Source organism: Corvus moneduloides, chromosome 1 (genome assembly GCF_009650955.1).
Source record: "Corvus moneduloides isolate bCorMon1 chromosome 1, bCorMon1.pri, whole genome shotgun sequence".
Classification (NCBI taxonomy): Eukaryota; Metazoa; Chordata; class Aves; order Passeriformes; family Corvidae; genus Corvus; species Corvus moneduloides.
Window position 1 is genome coordinate 70,757,014 of NC_045476.1, and position 17,398 is coordinate 70,774,411.

Here is a 17,398-nt window from a genome sequence, read left to right on the forward strand (position 1 = left end):
TTGGTCCTGAAGGGTTTGTGGTAAAAATCGAATTAAAAAAAAAAATTAAATAGACTGTAACTCATGAAGGAAGAAGTGAAATATTATAGGGAAAGAAGCCTTGTTGTATTACATTTACTGTCAGTTTTCCAAGATAGTTTTTCTATTAGGAGTTAATAGATGGTTTAAAACCATGTTTTCATCTATACACTTGTCTATCTTCCTTTCTTCCTTCCTAATCATGCTGAAACTTGCTGTGTTTCCCTAAACATTTACCCATATTGATTTCACCAAGGTCTGTGTTACGAAACATGCCAGTGTAATTAAAACCATAGCTACATAGTGAGTGCCAGCAGCACCTTACATAACTGCATAATATTGTATGGGTCATTATTTGATAATCACTTTGGCAATCCACCTCAGCTTGCTTGCATTCTAGACTCACTCCATACAAACTTCTGGGACTTAAAGAGTGGAAATTGCAGTTAGATACATGGGAAAAATTCTTTACTGTGAGAGTGGTGAGGCACTGAACAGGTTGGCCAGAGAAGCTGTGGATGCCCCACCCCTGGAAGTGTTCAAGGCCAGGTTGGGTGGGGTTTAGCGCCACCTGTTCTAGTGGAAGCTGTCCCTGCCCATGGCAGGGCGCTTGGAACTAGATGATCTTTAAGGTCCATTCCAAACCCGGCCATTCTATGATTCTATGATTTTATGAAATTGGTTGAGGTTAAATGGGAAAATAGTTTAACAGGGAGAGGGAGAAACTTCTGGTTTTGTTGAGCTGTGACGTTTGCTGTCTTCAACATGGAAGACACTCTGGGTTCACAGTATGCATTATTTGTTCATTCAGTATGGAGCTGTGTTAACACGCCTGTCAGAACTCTCAGTCTGGTTGAGATGCTTAGTAGAACACAGTATCCTTAAAGATTACAAATCAGTTTGAAGAACTGTGTTTAAACTTGCTGCTGGTTCTTTGTTCAGCATTTGAGGAGAGCAAGTCCTATGGTGAGCAGCTGAGGGAGCTGAGGGTTTAGCGTGGAGGAGGCTCAGTAATGACCTTATCGCTCTCGGTAGCTACCTGAAAGGAGGTTGTAGCCGGGTGGGCCTCTTCTCTGGAGAGTTTCAGGTTGGAAGGATTAGGAAGAATTTCTTCACAGAATGGGCAATTAGACATTGGAATGGGCTGCCCACGGAGGTGGTGGAATCACCGTCCACGGAGGTGTTTAATGAAAGCCTGGACGTGGCACTCAGTGCCCTGGTCTAGTTGACAAGGTGATGTTCAGTCATAGGTTGGATTAAAGAGGTCATTTCCAACCTAAATGATTCTTTTGTTTTGTTTTGTTCGGTTTTTTTTTTTTTTTTCAAGAGGAAGAACACGATATGTGATAGGGGAAAATATGAAAAGGGGGAGATAAAAGGGGAAAACCACCCCACAACATTTAGACAAGAAAATAAAACCGCAGAACTTTCACACCATTCGGAGCTCTAGAACCCGCTGCGTTCGCACGTCAGGGGCAGCCGACTCTGCCTCAGCCCTCGGCGATACCATCTCTTGGCGAGGGCGGGGGGGAAGCCCGGGCGCGGCGCTCTCCCCGTCAGGCTTTCCCCCCCGCTCCTCCGCGATAAGTGGGAGAGGCAAAGCGCGTCTCCGGCGCACGCGCGGTGAACGCTCAGTGCCCGCCAGGATGGAGGAGGTGGCGGAGCGCGGCCGGGCCGGCGCTGGGGCGAGGGCGGCGGGCGGCAGCGCCGCCGGAGAGGAGGGAGCCAGTGCCAACGCCGCGTCCTCGCCACCGCCATGCTCCCCTCCGGAGGGCGGCGGGGCGAAGCCACTGAGCGCGGCGGAGTACGCGCGGCGCGTACACCAGTGGCTGTGGGACTCGTACTGCGGGTACCTGGGCTGGCAGGGCTGCCCACCCGCCCTCCTCGCCGCTGCCGCCGCCGCCGCCGCCGCCGCCGCGCAGCCGCCCCCGCCCGCCGCCGCTGCCTACTACAGCCCCTTCTACCTCTTCGCTCCGCCGCCGGCACACACGGCCTCCGCCGGGACGGGGCCCCGCGCCCCCGCCGCTGCCACCCCAGCCTGGCCGGGAGCGGCGGGCGCGGTGTCCCCCCTGCCCAGGGCGGCCTCTGGCAGCGGCGCCGGCACCAGCGGCAGCGGCGCCTCCAGGGACACGGGGCGGACGGCGGGTGAGTGGGGGCCGGGGCTGGGCCGCTCGGCCTGGGGAGGAAGAGGAGCCTGATGAGAGACGCAGCTTCGGGAACCGGGATCTGGAGAGGGAAGCCGGGGGTGTGCGACGTTGGGAGTCGCTGCGCTTCCGTTGGCTGCGACCCCGGGCATGTGGCTGTGCCTTGTGACACAGGGTGACAGCCCTAATACCGAGATCGTAAGTCCAGAACTTGGTCCATAAACAAGTTTGAGATACAGGGTGACAGCCCTGATACCGAGGTTGTAAATTCAGAACTCGGTCCATAAGCAGGTCTGTGGGGTTTGACTCGCGTATACAGTTTACAGCTTCAGTGCTCGTAAAGATGTTTTCATGGATACGAAGGAGTTGATTTTTTTTTTTTTCCAGTGGAACTTATTCTTGTCATCACAGGCTTGTAATGCATCTAGCTTTGTAAGTAGCCCGTTTGGATGATGACATCTAAACTAACTTTGCCTGGGTTCAGTGGGCTTTTGGTGCTCAAATAAAATCATTTAGTGAAATCGAAGCAGAGAAGTGAAAATATGCTGACATTGAACAAGCTTAGGCAGCAGGATCCGAGATAAACAGACGTCTGTTGCAGCTGTAAATATTGAAGGCTGTGCACAGCAGGCCTTCTGTTTATATTTGTTCAGGAGTAAAGCAAACTCACTCTGATCACATCAGAGGGAAAACTTGGAGCAGCAACAATTCCTCACAAGTTGAGGAACGCCTAGGTCACATTCCTTGAATGTTCGTACCACTGTGAGCAGTGGTAGGAAATTGTGGAGAAGAGCACTGCTGAAGGACTTTGGAAAAAAGCCAGATCTCGTTTCTCTCTGCAGGACAAAGTACGACATTGCTGATCTCTGACATTGTTTATAAGCTTAGTGGCAGTATGTGTGTGGAAGATGTTTTTCGTTCCTTTTTCCTTATTTTCAAGGGAAGGAAATCAAGCTTCTGAGCTTGCTTCTTTCTTATGTTTTTGAGCAGATGTTGCTTAAACGTGGTTAGAACACAAAATAGTATTTTCTGTAATTATGCCCTGATTCTATTATAGTTTGCTTATGAACTGATATTGCCAGTCATTAAAAGGAAGGTTGGACAAAGGCTAGGCTGAAATGATTCTTGGATTTTTATCTGTTTTTTCAGGAGCTAATTCCATATGTTAAAGGTAATTTAGGGCATAAATAGCATTTCATGCTGATGAACGTGGTTATTCTGAATATTGCAACACACCTGGCCTTCTTAAGGGACTAGGTATGTGATCCAGTGATACAATACAGTTATAAACAAAGACTGTTGTGCTGGTGCTTTGGCTTCAGGTTGCAGATGGCTATATCTGGAATAGCTAAAGTGATTATGGCTCCTTCTTCCCTGCTGTAGATTATTGCCCACACAGCAGGCTCGGCAGGGCAGGTCATGTATCTGTCCCTGTGCTAACGCAGTGTACAGCCCCTGTGCTTACGTAAGCTGAAATAAGTGACAGCTTATGTTAATGTTGCCGATTTTAAACTGGGATGTCAAAAAGTGGGATTGTAACTGCCTCTGCCACTTCAGTCTGCCTGCAGGTATGTGCCAGTGCACCAATACTAACAGCACCCTGGGCAGTGGCAGGCTCTGTGAACAGTCACCATGATTTAAGACACTTCCTCTCCTGGTTGCTCCCTGCCTTACTGCAGGAGACTACTGCTCATCCGTTGGGAACAGCAGGGCAAAAGGTGCATCCAAGCCTCATCTGCCCTGTGGCTGAGCAGTGCAAACCCTTGTTAAGCACTATGTGGATGCTAAATCCTGGACGTTGAGCTGGATGGATGTTGCATTTGGCTGTCCTTGCTGAACCAGTGGCAACCCTTGGCAAAAGAGTGGATTTCTGATGTGAGGAACATCTTGAATCACTGCAATGTAAATCTGCCAGAGTCTAAGGGTTGCCAAGATTTCTTAATGTGATGGAGTTGAACATAATTTGAATACTTATTTCCTAGCCCCATGGAGCTTCTTCTTTATGCAGTCATTTAATTTATTTATTCAATGGTGAATAAATCAGTCTCTGCCACCAACTTTAACAAATGTGCTGCTTTTAACAGAGCAAATGAAAGCTTTCACCTGGCACTGTGTATTCAAGCCAGGATTGGGAGACTGGCTATGTTCCCTCCTGCCTTAGTTGAAGAATCTCTAATGAGAATTTAACAGACAGCTTGGACAGGCTTTGACAATGCCAATGGAATCCATTTTAGTATTATACATGTAAGTCATGGTACTTGATACTATCGATGCAGAGCGATCAGTGCAGCAGGTATGAAATGAAGCTGTATAAACCCAGGTATGTTAAATAAGTGCTGGCTCTTACCTGATCCCTGCCTGATTCTCCTTACCTCATTTAAAAGTTCTGTGGGCTTTTGGCTTGGCACACACAGCTCACAGGGCCATGGCTGGCAGCATCAGTCTCAGCAGCTGAACTGGGGAGGCTTATTCTAAATGAAATTTAGATGAAATTATGTTTTTTGAGATTAGAGTGTGGTATGATTTTCCTTCCTCTTCTGTCCTTTCTGTGTGTGGGGATAAGTATTCTCAGAAACAGTAACAAGCCCAGTCACTGTTTCCCACAGGTTCCATCTGGTAGCAGAAGGGCATTTCTCAGTGAAGTTTTGACTTGAGTCGTTGCAGGTTTCATGTGAGAGTCATGTTTGTCCTTTGGGAAGTAGAGTAGCTGGGTCCAGATGAAATTATTTTGCAACTCTGTTTCTTGGAAAGTTTCCACGAAACTCTTTAATGTTTTATCTGCTTAAATAACCTGAGAAACAAAAGCTTGTGACTCCTTACTTTGTGCCCATTTGCACTTGACCAGTTAAATAGGAGAAACGTGTTAATGTTTTCTGCCTGGGGGTAGAGCAGTATGCTGTGTTTTATTATAAGTAGTCTGTAAAAATGTTTATGTTAAGTATGACTGATATTTTCATCCATTCCTGTTTGTGTCTGAGTGGAGACAAAACAGGCTGTTTTACTCTGAGAGCTGGTACTTGGTATACATGGAAGCCTTGGTGCTGATGGATAGAAAAATTTTGGTAGATCTAATTTTCATTTTAATCTGACCTCTCAGATTTACATAAATCTGGTCTCTATGAGGTTGTTCTAAACAAAAGAACACAAAAACTGATGCATCTTCAATGTACTTCAGTTCTTTAGTAGGGCATGATTTTGCCTGTGGTCCTAATTATGAGGGGACTCAGTTCCGAAAGAGTTAAAGTTCTTAAAGAAGGTTCTTCTAATTCAACTTAAACAATTCAGATTATATTTTATGCATACATTTTTATAAGTTTTCTTGAAGAACATGTGAGCCGAGATCAAGCTCTTGATTATGTTCTTGCAGAGAGGTTCATGTGGGTTGTTCTTTAGATGTTAGTGTTAACTTTGTGTTAGTGCAGTAAAATCTGGGTAATGTGAACTATTTCTGTTGCAGGTCGGGAGTTCCTTATCCCTTCACTGGCACACAGATTCATAGCAGAGATGGTGGATTTTTTTATTCTGTTCTTTATAAAGGCAACCATCATTTTAAGTATTATGCACCTCAGTGGAATAAAGTAAGTTGAACAATTTAAAGCTTTGTTACATACAGCTTTAAGTGTTTCATGCTTGTTGAGGTGTCAGGTTGTAGTTATGGTGTGTTTATGCATATGATATCATTAAATAACTGACAGAAGTTGAGGAAAAAGCACCACTAGGCTAACTTCCTTGTAAATACATCCTGATTTTGGGTCAGCTGATGGAAACACAGAATTTGTATGGGTCCATAGCTCACAAACTTGTTAAACAGCTTTTAAAAATGTAATAGTTCTGGCTGGAATGAAGTTAATTTTCTTCATAGTATCTTCTGTGGTGCTGTGTTTTAGATTTCTGACCTAAACAATGCTAACCACCCTCCACCAAAAAAAAATTCTGATCAAGCATATCAGATAGGTATGTACTTGGAAAATACAGCCTGGTTGCTAGGAATGCTACCACACTGCAGGCTTTACTGGGTGTAAATTTGGTTTCTTAAAAAGTGCATTGTGTGCATCAACTGTACACTAGACTGAAAGATTCGTCATTTCACGGTTTTGTATACAGCTGTAGTAATTTACCTCAAAGATTTCCTTTTTTAGCTGCTTCTTTAACTGTAGATATCTTACTCCTTAACTCAGTTACTTGCTTTGGGTTGGTGTAATCAAGTATTTCAGTCTGATTAAGAGATGAGATCTTGGTGTAGTTGATAATTCCACTACTGTACAAACACATTTCAGAACTCGGGCTTTCTGCTCAAGAACCATCCAAACGTTGCCTGACTGTAAAGCAATACTATACAGGTAACATCTTCCAGTCACCTTCAGCTGTGGCTTGGAAGGGGTGTGGAAGAGGGTCAAATCCAAAACAATAAATATGCCAGTGTAAATGATCAGTGATCGGTGGGTTTTGTTCAGATAAGCAGCAACTGAAATGCCAAACGTTTGTTTCTGTTTAGTCGCCAAATCTGACCACCCGTAATGTGACAGCTTGTGTTTCTATTTTGGCCTTAGTAGGTGGAGAATGATACAAAATGAAGTACTGGAAAGATAGGGAACAACTATATGTATATTGCTGCTGTAGAGTGGTGAAAGAGTAATTTACAGCATTTTCAATATTAATAGTTTTGTGAGACAGTCAGTTGCTTACAGGGAACTTCAGAGAAACATTCTGGGGGCTTTTGCTCGAGACGGTGTGCTTGTGGTTAGCTGAGTTGTCATGAAAAAACTACGTCCTTACAGGCTCAAGAAAGATACTTCAGGCCAAAGCTGTATTGAAGGGAAATCCAGGTTGTGCTACACCGTTTTCTTAACTCCTGGGTTGTTTTGGATTTTTTTCAGCCCTTAAGTCTGAATAAAGAGGAGGGCAAGTAGTACAAATATTAGATGAACTGTTTTGAATTGGGACTGCACGTTTTCATGTGAGCCTTATTTAGATGCATGAGTGAAAAATTCTTGCCTTAATGTGTTGCAAGTATATCCATTCCACGTATCAGATAAGAATGTTAAATCTGTGGGGTTCATCTTACGAAAATATGCCATTAACTCCAAATGGATGCTTCACATAGCTCTGTTAGGCTAAAAACCATAAGGTTTCAATTGCTTTATGTTTAAATCTTCCTATTGCATACCAAGGTGCCTCCAGAAGAATATAGTGAGCAGTAAAGAATGAGAATGAGGAACCCTGATGAGAACCCTGATCAGGCAAAGGAGGATATAAAACTCCCTTGATTCCTTAGGGAGACTTGCAGCTTCTCCCTTGCATTCATGAAGAATGTGCCCTTTTCTTTTTCCTTGAGTGTTTGTGTAAGAAAGATACTTGGAGACTTGGATGCCTTCCATTTATATCAAGTTAGATGGTTACATGCAGAATCTGTTTACCTCCCAAGGACTGTGAGAATTTTCAGAACAATTCTGCAGTTCACTACCCAGGGACACCATTGTGCAAAAGTGGTAATAAAGAACTATCTTTTCTTAATTAAAAAGACAAAACAAACTAGACAGCAACTCAGAATGAAACTGAGTGTTCTGAATTTTAATGGCTTGCTTAGTATCAGAGAGGGCAAGGAGCTTTTGTTCTTTTGTAATACCAGAACAGAGGGAGTGAGTTCTGGTATTAAAGGGGTCATACTGGTATTGGGAGAAGGATGGTTTTAAAGTTCAGTTTTATTTTGTACAGGGACATCTCTAAATTTGCCATGCATTACATCGTAGAAGAAATAGATGAAGATACGTCCATGGAAGATTTGCAGAAAATGATGATAGTAGCTCTCATCTACAGGTTATTAGTCTGCTTTTATGAGGTAACTACTCATAAACATTAACTCTTATAATTAACAGTTGTGAGTTGTTGAAGAAATGGTTTTAAAAAATTATGTTACCATTGGCCAATAAAGTAAATCCTCTTTACAGTATTTTGGATTATGTTGAAGCTTATGACATTCACATAGTTCTGAGGATAACCAAGTTTGCTAGACCTGTCAACAACATGGTGGTGTGTGGAATTGAAATAACCTTTCTTTTACAGATAATCTGTATTTGGGGAGCAGGTGGAGCAACCCCAGGGAAATTCTTGCTTGGCCTGCGAGTTGTGACATGTGAAACATCCGTACTTATTGCACCCAGCCGTGTGTTAGTCATTCCGTCTTCTAATGTCAGTATGACAACGTAAGTGCTCCTGGCTCAGTCACGTTGCATTCAGGTTAACAGTACTGAAAGTGTGGGATTTGGAAGGAAGTTCACCACTGCTTTGTTGTTGACCTTTGCAATAATTAGACTGCAAGAGCTATTGTCAGATTCTGTGATCTAAGAATAAAATGGTAATTATTCAGTCCCATGGAGTATTTTTCAGGGTAGGTGGTTAAATCTCCTCTAGAGCTTGACTTTTGTGCTGTGCAAAACTTGGGTGCTAAACTTGGAAGTTTACAAATATAAGCAGAAAAATGAAAATAATGCACTGAATGTTCTATTCTGATTTCAGGTCCACAGTACGAGCTTTGATCAAGAATTTTTCTATTGCATCATTTTTTCCTGCGTTCATTACACTGCTGTTTTTCCAGCATAACAGAACAGCCTATGATATTGTAGCAGGAACTATTGTGGTCAGAAGAAACGGAGTCAGATGATACCAAAAAAAGAGATTTTCAGACTGGTTCTGAACACCCCTGCCAAACCCCAGTGAATAAAGACCTACCCCAGAACTGAAATTGAGGTGTCTGTTGGAATCTTTTGCCCTAATTAAATGGGAACTGATTCAGAAGCTAAAGAAAATGTATGATGCCAGCAACTACCTTTGAAGTATTGGAGTTTTCATAGATGCCACGGAAGTTTGGGAGAGGGAACATGTATTAAATCCAGGAGTATTAGCCTCCGACTGATGAGACAAAACTGTCTGTTTTAACTGCAAGAAGGAGCTGTTCATTTGTCACTCTTTGGAAAGCAGATCGCTAGAAATACTCCACCTTAAAAGAAATACTGCTCCTAGAGTTTTGGATGTTGGCAGGTAACTAGAAAATGAAGTTTTCCAGGCAGTTGCCTGTCAAAGGATAAGGGGGAAGAGACCTGCAGTATTAGACAGCAAGGCAAATGATGTTAATTAAATTGCCATGTATGCAGGAAGAGAGATCAGCACTGGTTATCAATGTCTTTTATTATTGCTTCACAGATCGTATTCCCTCACCTTTTAAGTATTTTCTCACAACATTGATGTGTAAAGCTTTTTTGCATGATTGTCTCAAGCATTGTCACTTACTTCACTTGTCCAAGCTAATGAAGAGGTGAAATAATAGCTGCTTTTTCCTCTGGGAAGGGTATGTTACACTGCAGTGTTAGTGATCTGGTGTGTGTAAATAATTCTGGAGCCATGAACAGTACAGACCATGCTAATGAAAGGTAACTTCTTTGCTTCTCTTTGGAGTGAAAACACTTGTCTAGTTCTTGCATATAATGCAGAGCAGAAGAACTGCATGTGTTTTAGGAGCATGCAGAAAACATAAACTGAAATGTGTTATGGGTGTAAATCTGCAGAAGTACAAATACTGGTTATTTTCACTTTATCATTCTGGCTAATTGTTTGTATATTCAGAATAACTTAAATACTGAATAAAGAAACCTAATATTTTGCATGACTATACAGCTTAGATGATTCATTTATTGTTATTAGCATCCCAGGAAATGAATATAAGCAGTATTAATGTTTTACTGAACTTTGAGTCAGAGTTTGGAATTCTTTGATCCCAGTTTTTGTGTGACCCTCTCTTAGGCATAATATGGCACGCAGTAGCTGAAGTTCTTGCCCTGCTTTCAGTTTTGGACAATGGCTTGGTTGACAGTAGCAATGTTTGAGAGTTTGGTTATTGCTCTTGTCTCCAGGTGTAGTAACTTAGTAATGTGTTCATATGCTGCAATATTTTTGTTTGACAAGTCATGTTCTTCCATGTATAGCTGTACTGTGTATGCATTTCAGTTTTCATTCCGAATGATGATTCAGGACTAGATCCAATGCTTAATAGTGGAAGAATGACATTTTGCCATCCATTATGTCTCCAGAATAAGGTCACTAACTGTTTAGATAACTACTTTTTCTTTACTTCAAAAATAAATATTTAAAAAGTTGTTGTGGCTAAACCACTGTTTTTAGAGTCTTTGCTCAATCATGTTTTTTGAATACTGCCAGGGGTGGTGATACTTACATTGGCAGCCTCTTCCAATGCTTGACAGCCCTTTCCATTAAAATTTTTTTTCCTAAGGTCCAGTCTAAACCTCCTGGGACCAACCTGAGGCCATTTCCTTGTCCTGCCACTTGTTACCGGGGGTGAGAGACCAACCCCCACCCGGCTACACCCTCCTTTCAGAAGGTAGTTGTGGAGAATAAGGTCACCCCTGAGCCTCCTTTTTTCCTGGCTAAACACCCCCAGTTCCCTCAGCTGCTCCTCACAGGACTTGTGCTCCATTCTTTCAGACTTAAGCACTGATGGGCATGGCAATCAGCCTGATGAAAGCTAAACTTAAAAGTCCTTTCTAGGGTGAATTTTGCTTATTCACAATTGCAGTGTGAACACAACAAGAGCTTCTGTTCTCTTTACTGTAGCAGTGACCTAAAAACTAGGATTCAAAAGGGGATGGGGGAAGAAGAGAAAAGCAAAACTGTTGGCTAATACTTCATTACTACCAATTCAAGTATGAGGGAAGGTATCTCCTACCCTGCAGAAAAATACCACCCCTTCCACAGGAGGGGAATTAAAAAATTACAAGCCAAGAACACACAGCCTGTCCATGGAAATGTGTATACACTTGTTGTGCTAGCTTTTAGTTTGTCTCTTAGGCAAGCTGCATCCCAGATGTGGCTTGTTTCTGCTTGAAGGACAAGTGCTTGGCAGGTGATTTATGGCTAAGGGGGAGAAAGTGGAAATCTATGGGATTTTTCACATGTAGACATCTGGAAACAGGTAACTGCATATAATCCTTTCATGGCTACAGTGGCATGATCTGCCTGCCTGAACAGCAGTGTGTGTGTGTGGTTTGAAAGTTGAGGTGCTGAGAGTTTTCTATTTCTAGAAACAGTGACTGGAGCTCTACACCTGGAAAGAGCAGTTGGCCTTTGCCCTACTGTCATGTCTAGCTTGTGCTTGAAAGGTATTTCACCTCGTACCAGCAGCACCTGTAGGAGCTGGGATGCATGGCAGAAGTGCCAGCCAAGGCCCCAGCAGAGCCTCTGAAGACAGTTACAGCATTGTCAGCGATGTAGGTCTCTGCCCATCTAGGTGAGGGCAGAAATCGTGTCTGAGTCAGAGATAAGACTGCTGTGACTTGGTACAAATGCAGCTGTGGGCCCCCAGATGAACAAGCATTTCCTCTGATTTTACTAGAATAATGTCTGTTCTCCAAGAAGCTCCCATAACTGCTACCGAAGTGGACCCCCCTCCCCCCCATTACTCATTTATAATCTTTCCAGTTAGAACAGTGGTGAATGTTTACAATATTAGGTTGGGGTTTTTTAATAGCACTATAAAAAATTAACTGCAGTCAGCTGAGACATTGCTAAACTGCTCCAAGCTTCAGCCTACAATAAAACTCTCTTTCCTAACAGGAGACCTCTAACTTATTTAAGATCCTCTAAAATCAATGCAAAAACACAGAGGTTGAAGAAAGCATGTGACATTGCTCAGGTAGAGGGAACACCTCATACTGTTACAGCTAGGGATGCCTTTATGGAAAGTTAAAAGTGCCAGGTAATCTTTCGCAGTTTTTATTGATGGCATTTATCCCATGGTTTAACATGTTAATTATACTGTAATAAACATGGCTTTAATATTAAACTTTTCCTTATTATCCAAAGTCACCACAGTCCATTTCAGTAAATATAAAAATATATACTTAATACTTTGTACAATACTGGTTTTTGGTCCAAACAAAAATGGATCAGAAAAGCCAATAAATTTACTTTAAGAATTCCCAATTTTTAAGATTTTCTAAATGGATTTAGGCAACTTTGAATAATGGGATTTACATAAAATCTGAGACAATACTAAACAAAAATGGCTGTAACACACAAAATTAAAATTTCAATTTCACAGATTTGTTATGCCAAAAAAGTACATAGAGAAACAAAATTGTATTTACACGTTTCATAATAAAATAACAAGGCGAGACAGGTGATAAAGGGCTGTAAGAATGAAAATATAGAAATAGCATATAATTATTAAATGAAGAACTACAGATCTAACAAGTCCTTAGCATGGATCATCCTTTAATCAGTCTTCCTCTATCAGAAAATTTTAGTGCACAATACACCCAAACTCATTCACTTCACACATACACCAGCACAAACTCAGCATAAAAATCATTCGTTATCAACATTCTCTACTCTATACAGCATCCCTCGCTGATATAATTACAATTTCGAGGCGTCAGTAAACGCGGATGAGCGCACGTAGTGGTGCGGATGAAGAGGTATCGGACAAGCCATTCACTGTGCAGGCTCTACTCAGGGCTACAGCCAGACCATGCCAAGTCAGTGAAAGAAGTAACTTGAGACTTTTGCTTGAGAACAGCCTTGTTGCCAACTTTACTTGCTACCAAAAAAAAACGTAACAGGGAGAGGGAAGGGAAGGACAGGAAAGCTAAGTTTTATATTCCTTTAGGCAGATCTGACTTCTGACAAGCCAGTGTGAGGTACAATCCCAGTAACTGAACAATTCAGGGTAGTAGCTGAACATTTCAGGATAGTAGCTGAACAATTCAGACAGGGTAGAAGCTGAACAATTCAGGATAGTAGCTGCTTCCAATGTTTTTGATGCTTTACCAATCAGGCGTTTACTTTCTACGTCTAACTGCAGTCTTTATCCTCCGACCAGGAACTGAAGATCCAGAGGCAGAGAAAACATTTTTCCCATTAGTCCTATTAAAAGAAATTAGTAGTTCAGAGTTTAGGACAGTGTAGCTGAAAATTCAGTAGCAGCACTGAGTAGATAATCCAGAACAACTGTTTCATAGTCTTGTCTCACTAGTTACCAGCTGGCAACAAGCAGCAAATGACGAACAGGAGGAAGAGAGTTCCAGAAACCAATTAAATCTCTCTTATTCAGAAGGTAAGCAGCAGCATAATGGCTGGATACGGGTTCTACCTTTCAAGAACAAGACAATCTCACATGTGTTGATGTGTGACATTCCTGACAGCTAGGCTCCTTTACAGATACCGGTGCTTAGTTAGCCAGTCAGGCTAATACAAGGAAGGATGCCAAATTTAGTTTCAAACTCCAAGGTTCATCTGAACACCTCATGATTTAACAGCAGTAGAGGCTGAACACTGTCCACTGATATTACCCAAAGCTCAAGGGAAATTCTGATACGGTCTCTTACCCCACGGTAAATGCTGCAGGCTGGTTGAACGAAAATCCTGGAGTGCCAGAAGGCGGTGCAGGAGCTGCTGGTGCAGGAGGATTTGCACCAAAAGTGAATACTCCTGGGTTATTTGGAAAGTTGAAATTAGTAGTAGTACTTCCAAAATGGAATACAGAACCTGGGAAGATGGGGTGGAAGCAGAAGGAAGTAAGAAAGCTGAAATTTGAGTTCATCCTTTCCAGCAAAATCCTCATGTTCTTCCCCACTGTCTTTAAAGATTAAGTTTTTTACAGGTTGCTCAAGATGACAAAGTTGGGGGGGTGCACCAGAAGTGTCAGATTACTACAGGAACAATTTATTGAATGAATCCATTCACACAGATTGAGGAATTTTTAAAGTAATACTGCTGGCATACTGATAATTTGTTGTTTGCTAACTTCTGTGGCACCATTAAATTTATACCTGTGCATACTGAAGTTTATTAATCAAGTCTTAAACTGTAAATTTATATCCAGGTAAACTTTCCTGTGTTCATGCAGTTGATCTGGGGACTTCTTTTCCTTCAATATACTAATAGCACCTCATCTTAAAAAAACCCAATCATTCCAACCATCAGAGCAACTGATAAGTAACACAGACAATTCAGGGAGAACTTTACCTTTAAGCTGCTACCTGATTAATGGAAGATCGGCTGAGTGATGTGTTGTGCACTAATCTGCTTGTACTAATCTACTGATTAGTACAAAAACATCAGTTACTTTTAATGGAGGCTATTTTGTACAACTTCTGAGAGGAAAAAAGGAGGCTTTTCCCCTTCAGTATTTGATATGATATCAAATAGACATTCTGGCACTGTTTTTGTTTTTTAATTATTACTAGTACGGAAAAGGTCTTTCTTAAATTATAAGGTTCATTCTCTGCCCCTTTTCCATGGCATTTTATACTGCATTGGTAAAAAAATCTTCAAATACAGTCTTAATCCATAAATGCTTAAAAAGCCCCCCAAACAATTCTGACTGTAGTTTATACAATGAAGCCTGTTAAAAGATAACTAAGAATTTCTCAAATCAAAAAATAACAATTTTGCAGTGCATCTGCTATTTTGTTTTGCACAATCTTACCAGTGATTACTCCATGGTTTTCAACAATTCCTTTTAATCATTAGGTTTCTAAAGAAAATAAAGCTCAAAATTTAGTGGTAGAGTTGCAACCTCTATGTCTGCTAAGTCTTGTGGAGAAGGCTTACTGTGAAGCTGGATACCCCTGACACGTTGTGTCTCCACAGTCAGGACTAGGACATAAATCACAACCCTATACCTTTATTTTTATGGAGGGCAATTCCTATATTTAAATACATGTGCAATGCCAAAGTCATCTTTCTCCATGTAATTTATGGTGCACTTCATGAAAAAGAAAATAAACTACATAACCTTTGAGACCAAAAGGGAAGAGGATGGTCAGCACTCACCAGCACTGGGGGTACCAGAGCCAAAAGCTGGCTGTTGGGTTGCCTGCTGTCCGAACACAGAGGGCTGAGTGCTGCTCGTCACCGAGCCAAAGGCAGAAGGAGCAGGGTGAGAGCCAGCAGAAAACAACGTTGTCGACAGCGATCCAAAACTTGGAGCACTTGGCTGGCTGGAGCCTGGGCTTGGGCCAAATGCTGGTGGCTGACCGGCGCCAAAGGCTGGGCCAGCAGCCGGCGCTGGAGGCCCAGAGCCAAACAGAAACGAAGACGATGACCCTTGGGGGACAGAGAGGGATGTCAGTAGGGGCCCTTTCCCTCCCGCCCTCAAGAATGAATCCAGAAACAAAAGGTTCTCAAGCCTCAGGTCTGGTAGCTGAATACTCATCTTAATTTCAAACTACTTGTGTGAGTATATAAAACAGATACTATCTCAGCCACAACAGGAATTGCACCTTTTCTTTTAAGTAACATGAGAAACACCATGTTTTTGAGAGACAGACAAAATTAAATCTCAAACGCATTGGTTGCCTCTTCGTGTTGTACAGATAGATTCCTACAAACAATATGTTTTAATCTGTATTTACTAAAAGCTGTTTCTACCACACACGTGGAATATTCATTCAAATTAGATTTTTGAGACATGCAAAATACAGCTCCTGATTTATTACAACTAGGAGAACATGTATCTTTTCTTGTCAGCAACTGCACCCCTCCCCTGTTCAAGTGTTTACCATTATCAACTTCAGGAGACCAAATCAACCTTGTAGTAATCTCAAAAACTTGGTTTAGCAGAGTAATTCTATACCTATCATCAACAGGCAACCAGCCCAATTGTTTAGCTGCATGGCTAGCAGAAATAATGAAACACAACCGAACAGTGACTCTGAACATACATGGCAGATCTGCTATGCAAAAGGGACATTTTAAACAGCATTATTGATGCTCATGCAACAAGAAATACCCTCTAATTGCACCATCACTTGGAATGGCTGACTTTCTTTCCAAGGTGAGATACATGGTAAAACTTAGGTTTCTGAATTTGTGAAGGTGTTTGAAATATGGTGTCACCTACTAACAAAATTACACCAGAAGTTACTGATTTGTAAGCGGGTTAAATTGATCGGTTTGGTTGTTGTAATTTAGGAATGTTTTCTCTGTTTCTGGTACACAAAAAAGTGTGCAAATTAAACTTTTGTGACTGACAAAGTTAAGCCATCAGGATCAAACTAGATTGAGTCTTTCCCTTACAGGTTCAATCTTATTTCCAACATACTGCATGGCTCATAGGAATACAGATAATTTGGTGGATTTAGTCTTGTGTCATGCATTTGTTCATGCAATTCATGCAGTGGAGTAACAAACATAAAACGTGAAGAAACTCTGTATTTCTTATTGCTGTTTTCTCTAAATTCCTAGAAAATTAACATGCAGTGGCCATGATCCTTTAGTAGAAACCAGCCCTTAAGCAGCACTGACTGCATGTCAAGGTACTCTATTTATATATACTTGTGAGGGAAGGACTTGGCAAATCTTGACATTATTTCCAACAGTTCAGAGTTTTAGGTATAGGAGCGAAAAAGCAGGAAAGTTGTAATTCATTGACTTCTAGCTCTAAACACTGGACTGACAGTGATTGAAGAAAGAAATTATCATTCTCACAGTGAAAAGCTCCCATGCAAATTTGAATCCAGTAAAGGTTTGTCCTTTGCATAAAACAACTCTGGTGCCAGTTCATTCCTAAACTCTATTTCCCACACTGAAGAAAAATGAGCCCAAATTAACATTGCTGAATACAAATACTCAGTATTTTTCTCTACTTCCATGCATTTAACCTGCACATTTTCCAAAGTAAAATATTCATGAAACAGTACATCTCCTTAATCCACTACATAATGGCAAAAATGAGAAAATGAGAAGAGCATCTACTTAAAATGTACCTGTTGAACTTGAAGTAGTTGTTGCTCCAAAAGTAAATCCTGAATTTGCTGCATTGGTACTGCTCTCTCCTGAACCAAAGAGAAATGGAGTAAGAGTCGAGCCAGTGCTGGAAGATGTGGTTGCTGGTTTGTTTTCTTGAGAGAACCCAAATGACTGAGATGTTGCAGATTCTGCAGGATTGCCAAAAACAGAGCTGGTCACAGTGTTGCTGGGTTGTCCAAACACAAAGGGAGCGGGAACTGGCTGAGGGTTTGAGGAGGAGAGGGTGCTGCCAAACATGCTGCTGCTGTTGGCTGAAGTAGTGGGTGCAGCTGTGCTGGAGGAACTGGAGTTCAAGAAGCTGAAGGATGCTCCTTGATCTGAAAGGAAGGAAACAGTTACTACTAAGTCACACAAATGGAATTTAACAACCAAAAACTTTCCACGCAGCAACCATCCTCCTTTAATCCTCCACT

General features: G+C 41.8%; 2 protein-coding genes across 6 annotated transcripts in view; one reads left to right on the forward strand and one right to left on the reverse strand.

The window, feature by feature from the left end:
- Positions 1-1,649: 1,649 nt before the first annotated feature.
- FAM8A1 (family with sequence similarity 8 member A1) lies at positions 1,650-10,324 on the forward strand. The gene is made up of 5 exons (XM_032115139.1): positions 1,650-2,163; positions 5,620-5,740; positions 7,878-8,001; positions 8,226-8,365; positions 8,679-10,324. Exons 1-5 carry the CDS (start codon positions 1,665-1,667, stop codon positions 8,821-8,823), a joined length of 1,029 nt encoding a protein of 342 aa, XP_031971030.1. The 5' UTR covers positions 1,650-1,664; the 3' UTR covers positions 8,824-10,324.
- Positions 10,325-11,929: 1,605 nt separating this feature from the next.
- NUP153 (nucleoporin 153) overlaps positions 11,930-17,398 on the reverse strand; it is a 43,837-nt gene continuing 38,368 nt past the window's right edge. For all 5 annotated transcript variants that reach the window (XM_032115117.1, XM_032115126.1, XM_032115112.1 and 2 more), the window contains 4 exons: positions 16,943-17,302; positions 15,009-15,281; positions 13,559-13,718; positions 11,930-13,097 (listed from right to left, as the gene is read on the reverse strand). In XM_032115117.1, the coding sequence (XP_031971008.1) occupies positions 13,013-13,097; positions 13,559-13,718; positions 15,009-15,281; positions 16,943-17,302 (878 nt within the window). In that variant the 3' untranslated portion in view covers positions 11,930-13,012. The remainder of the gene's footprint in view (positions 13,098-13,558; positions 13,719-15,008; positions 15,282-16,942; positions 17,303-17,398) is intronic.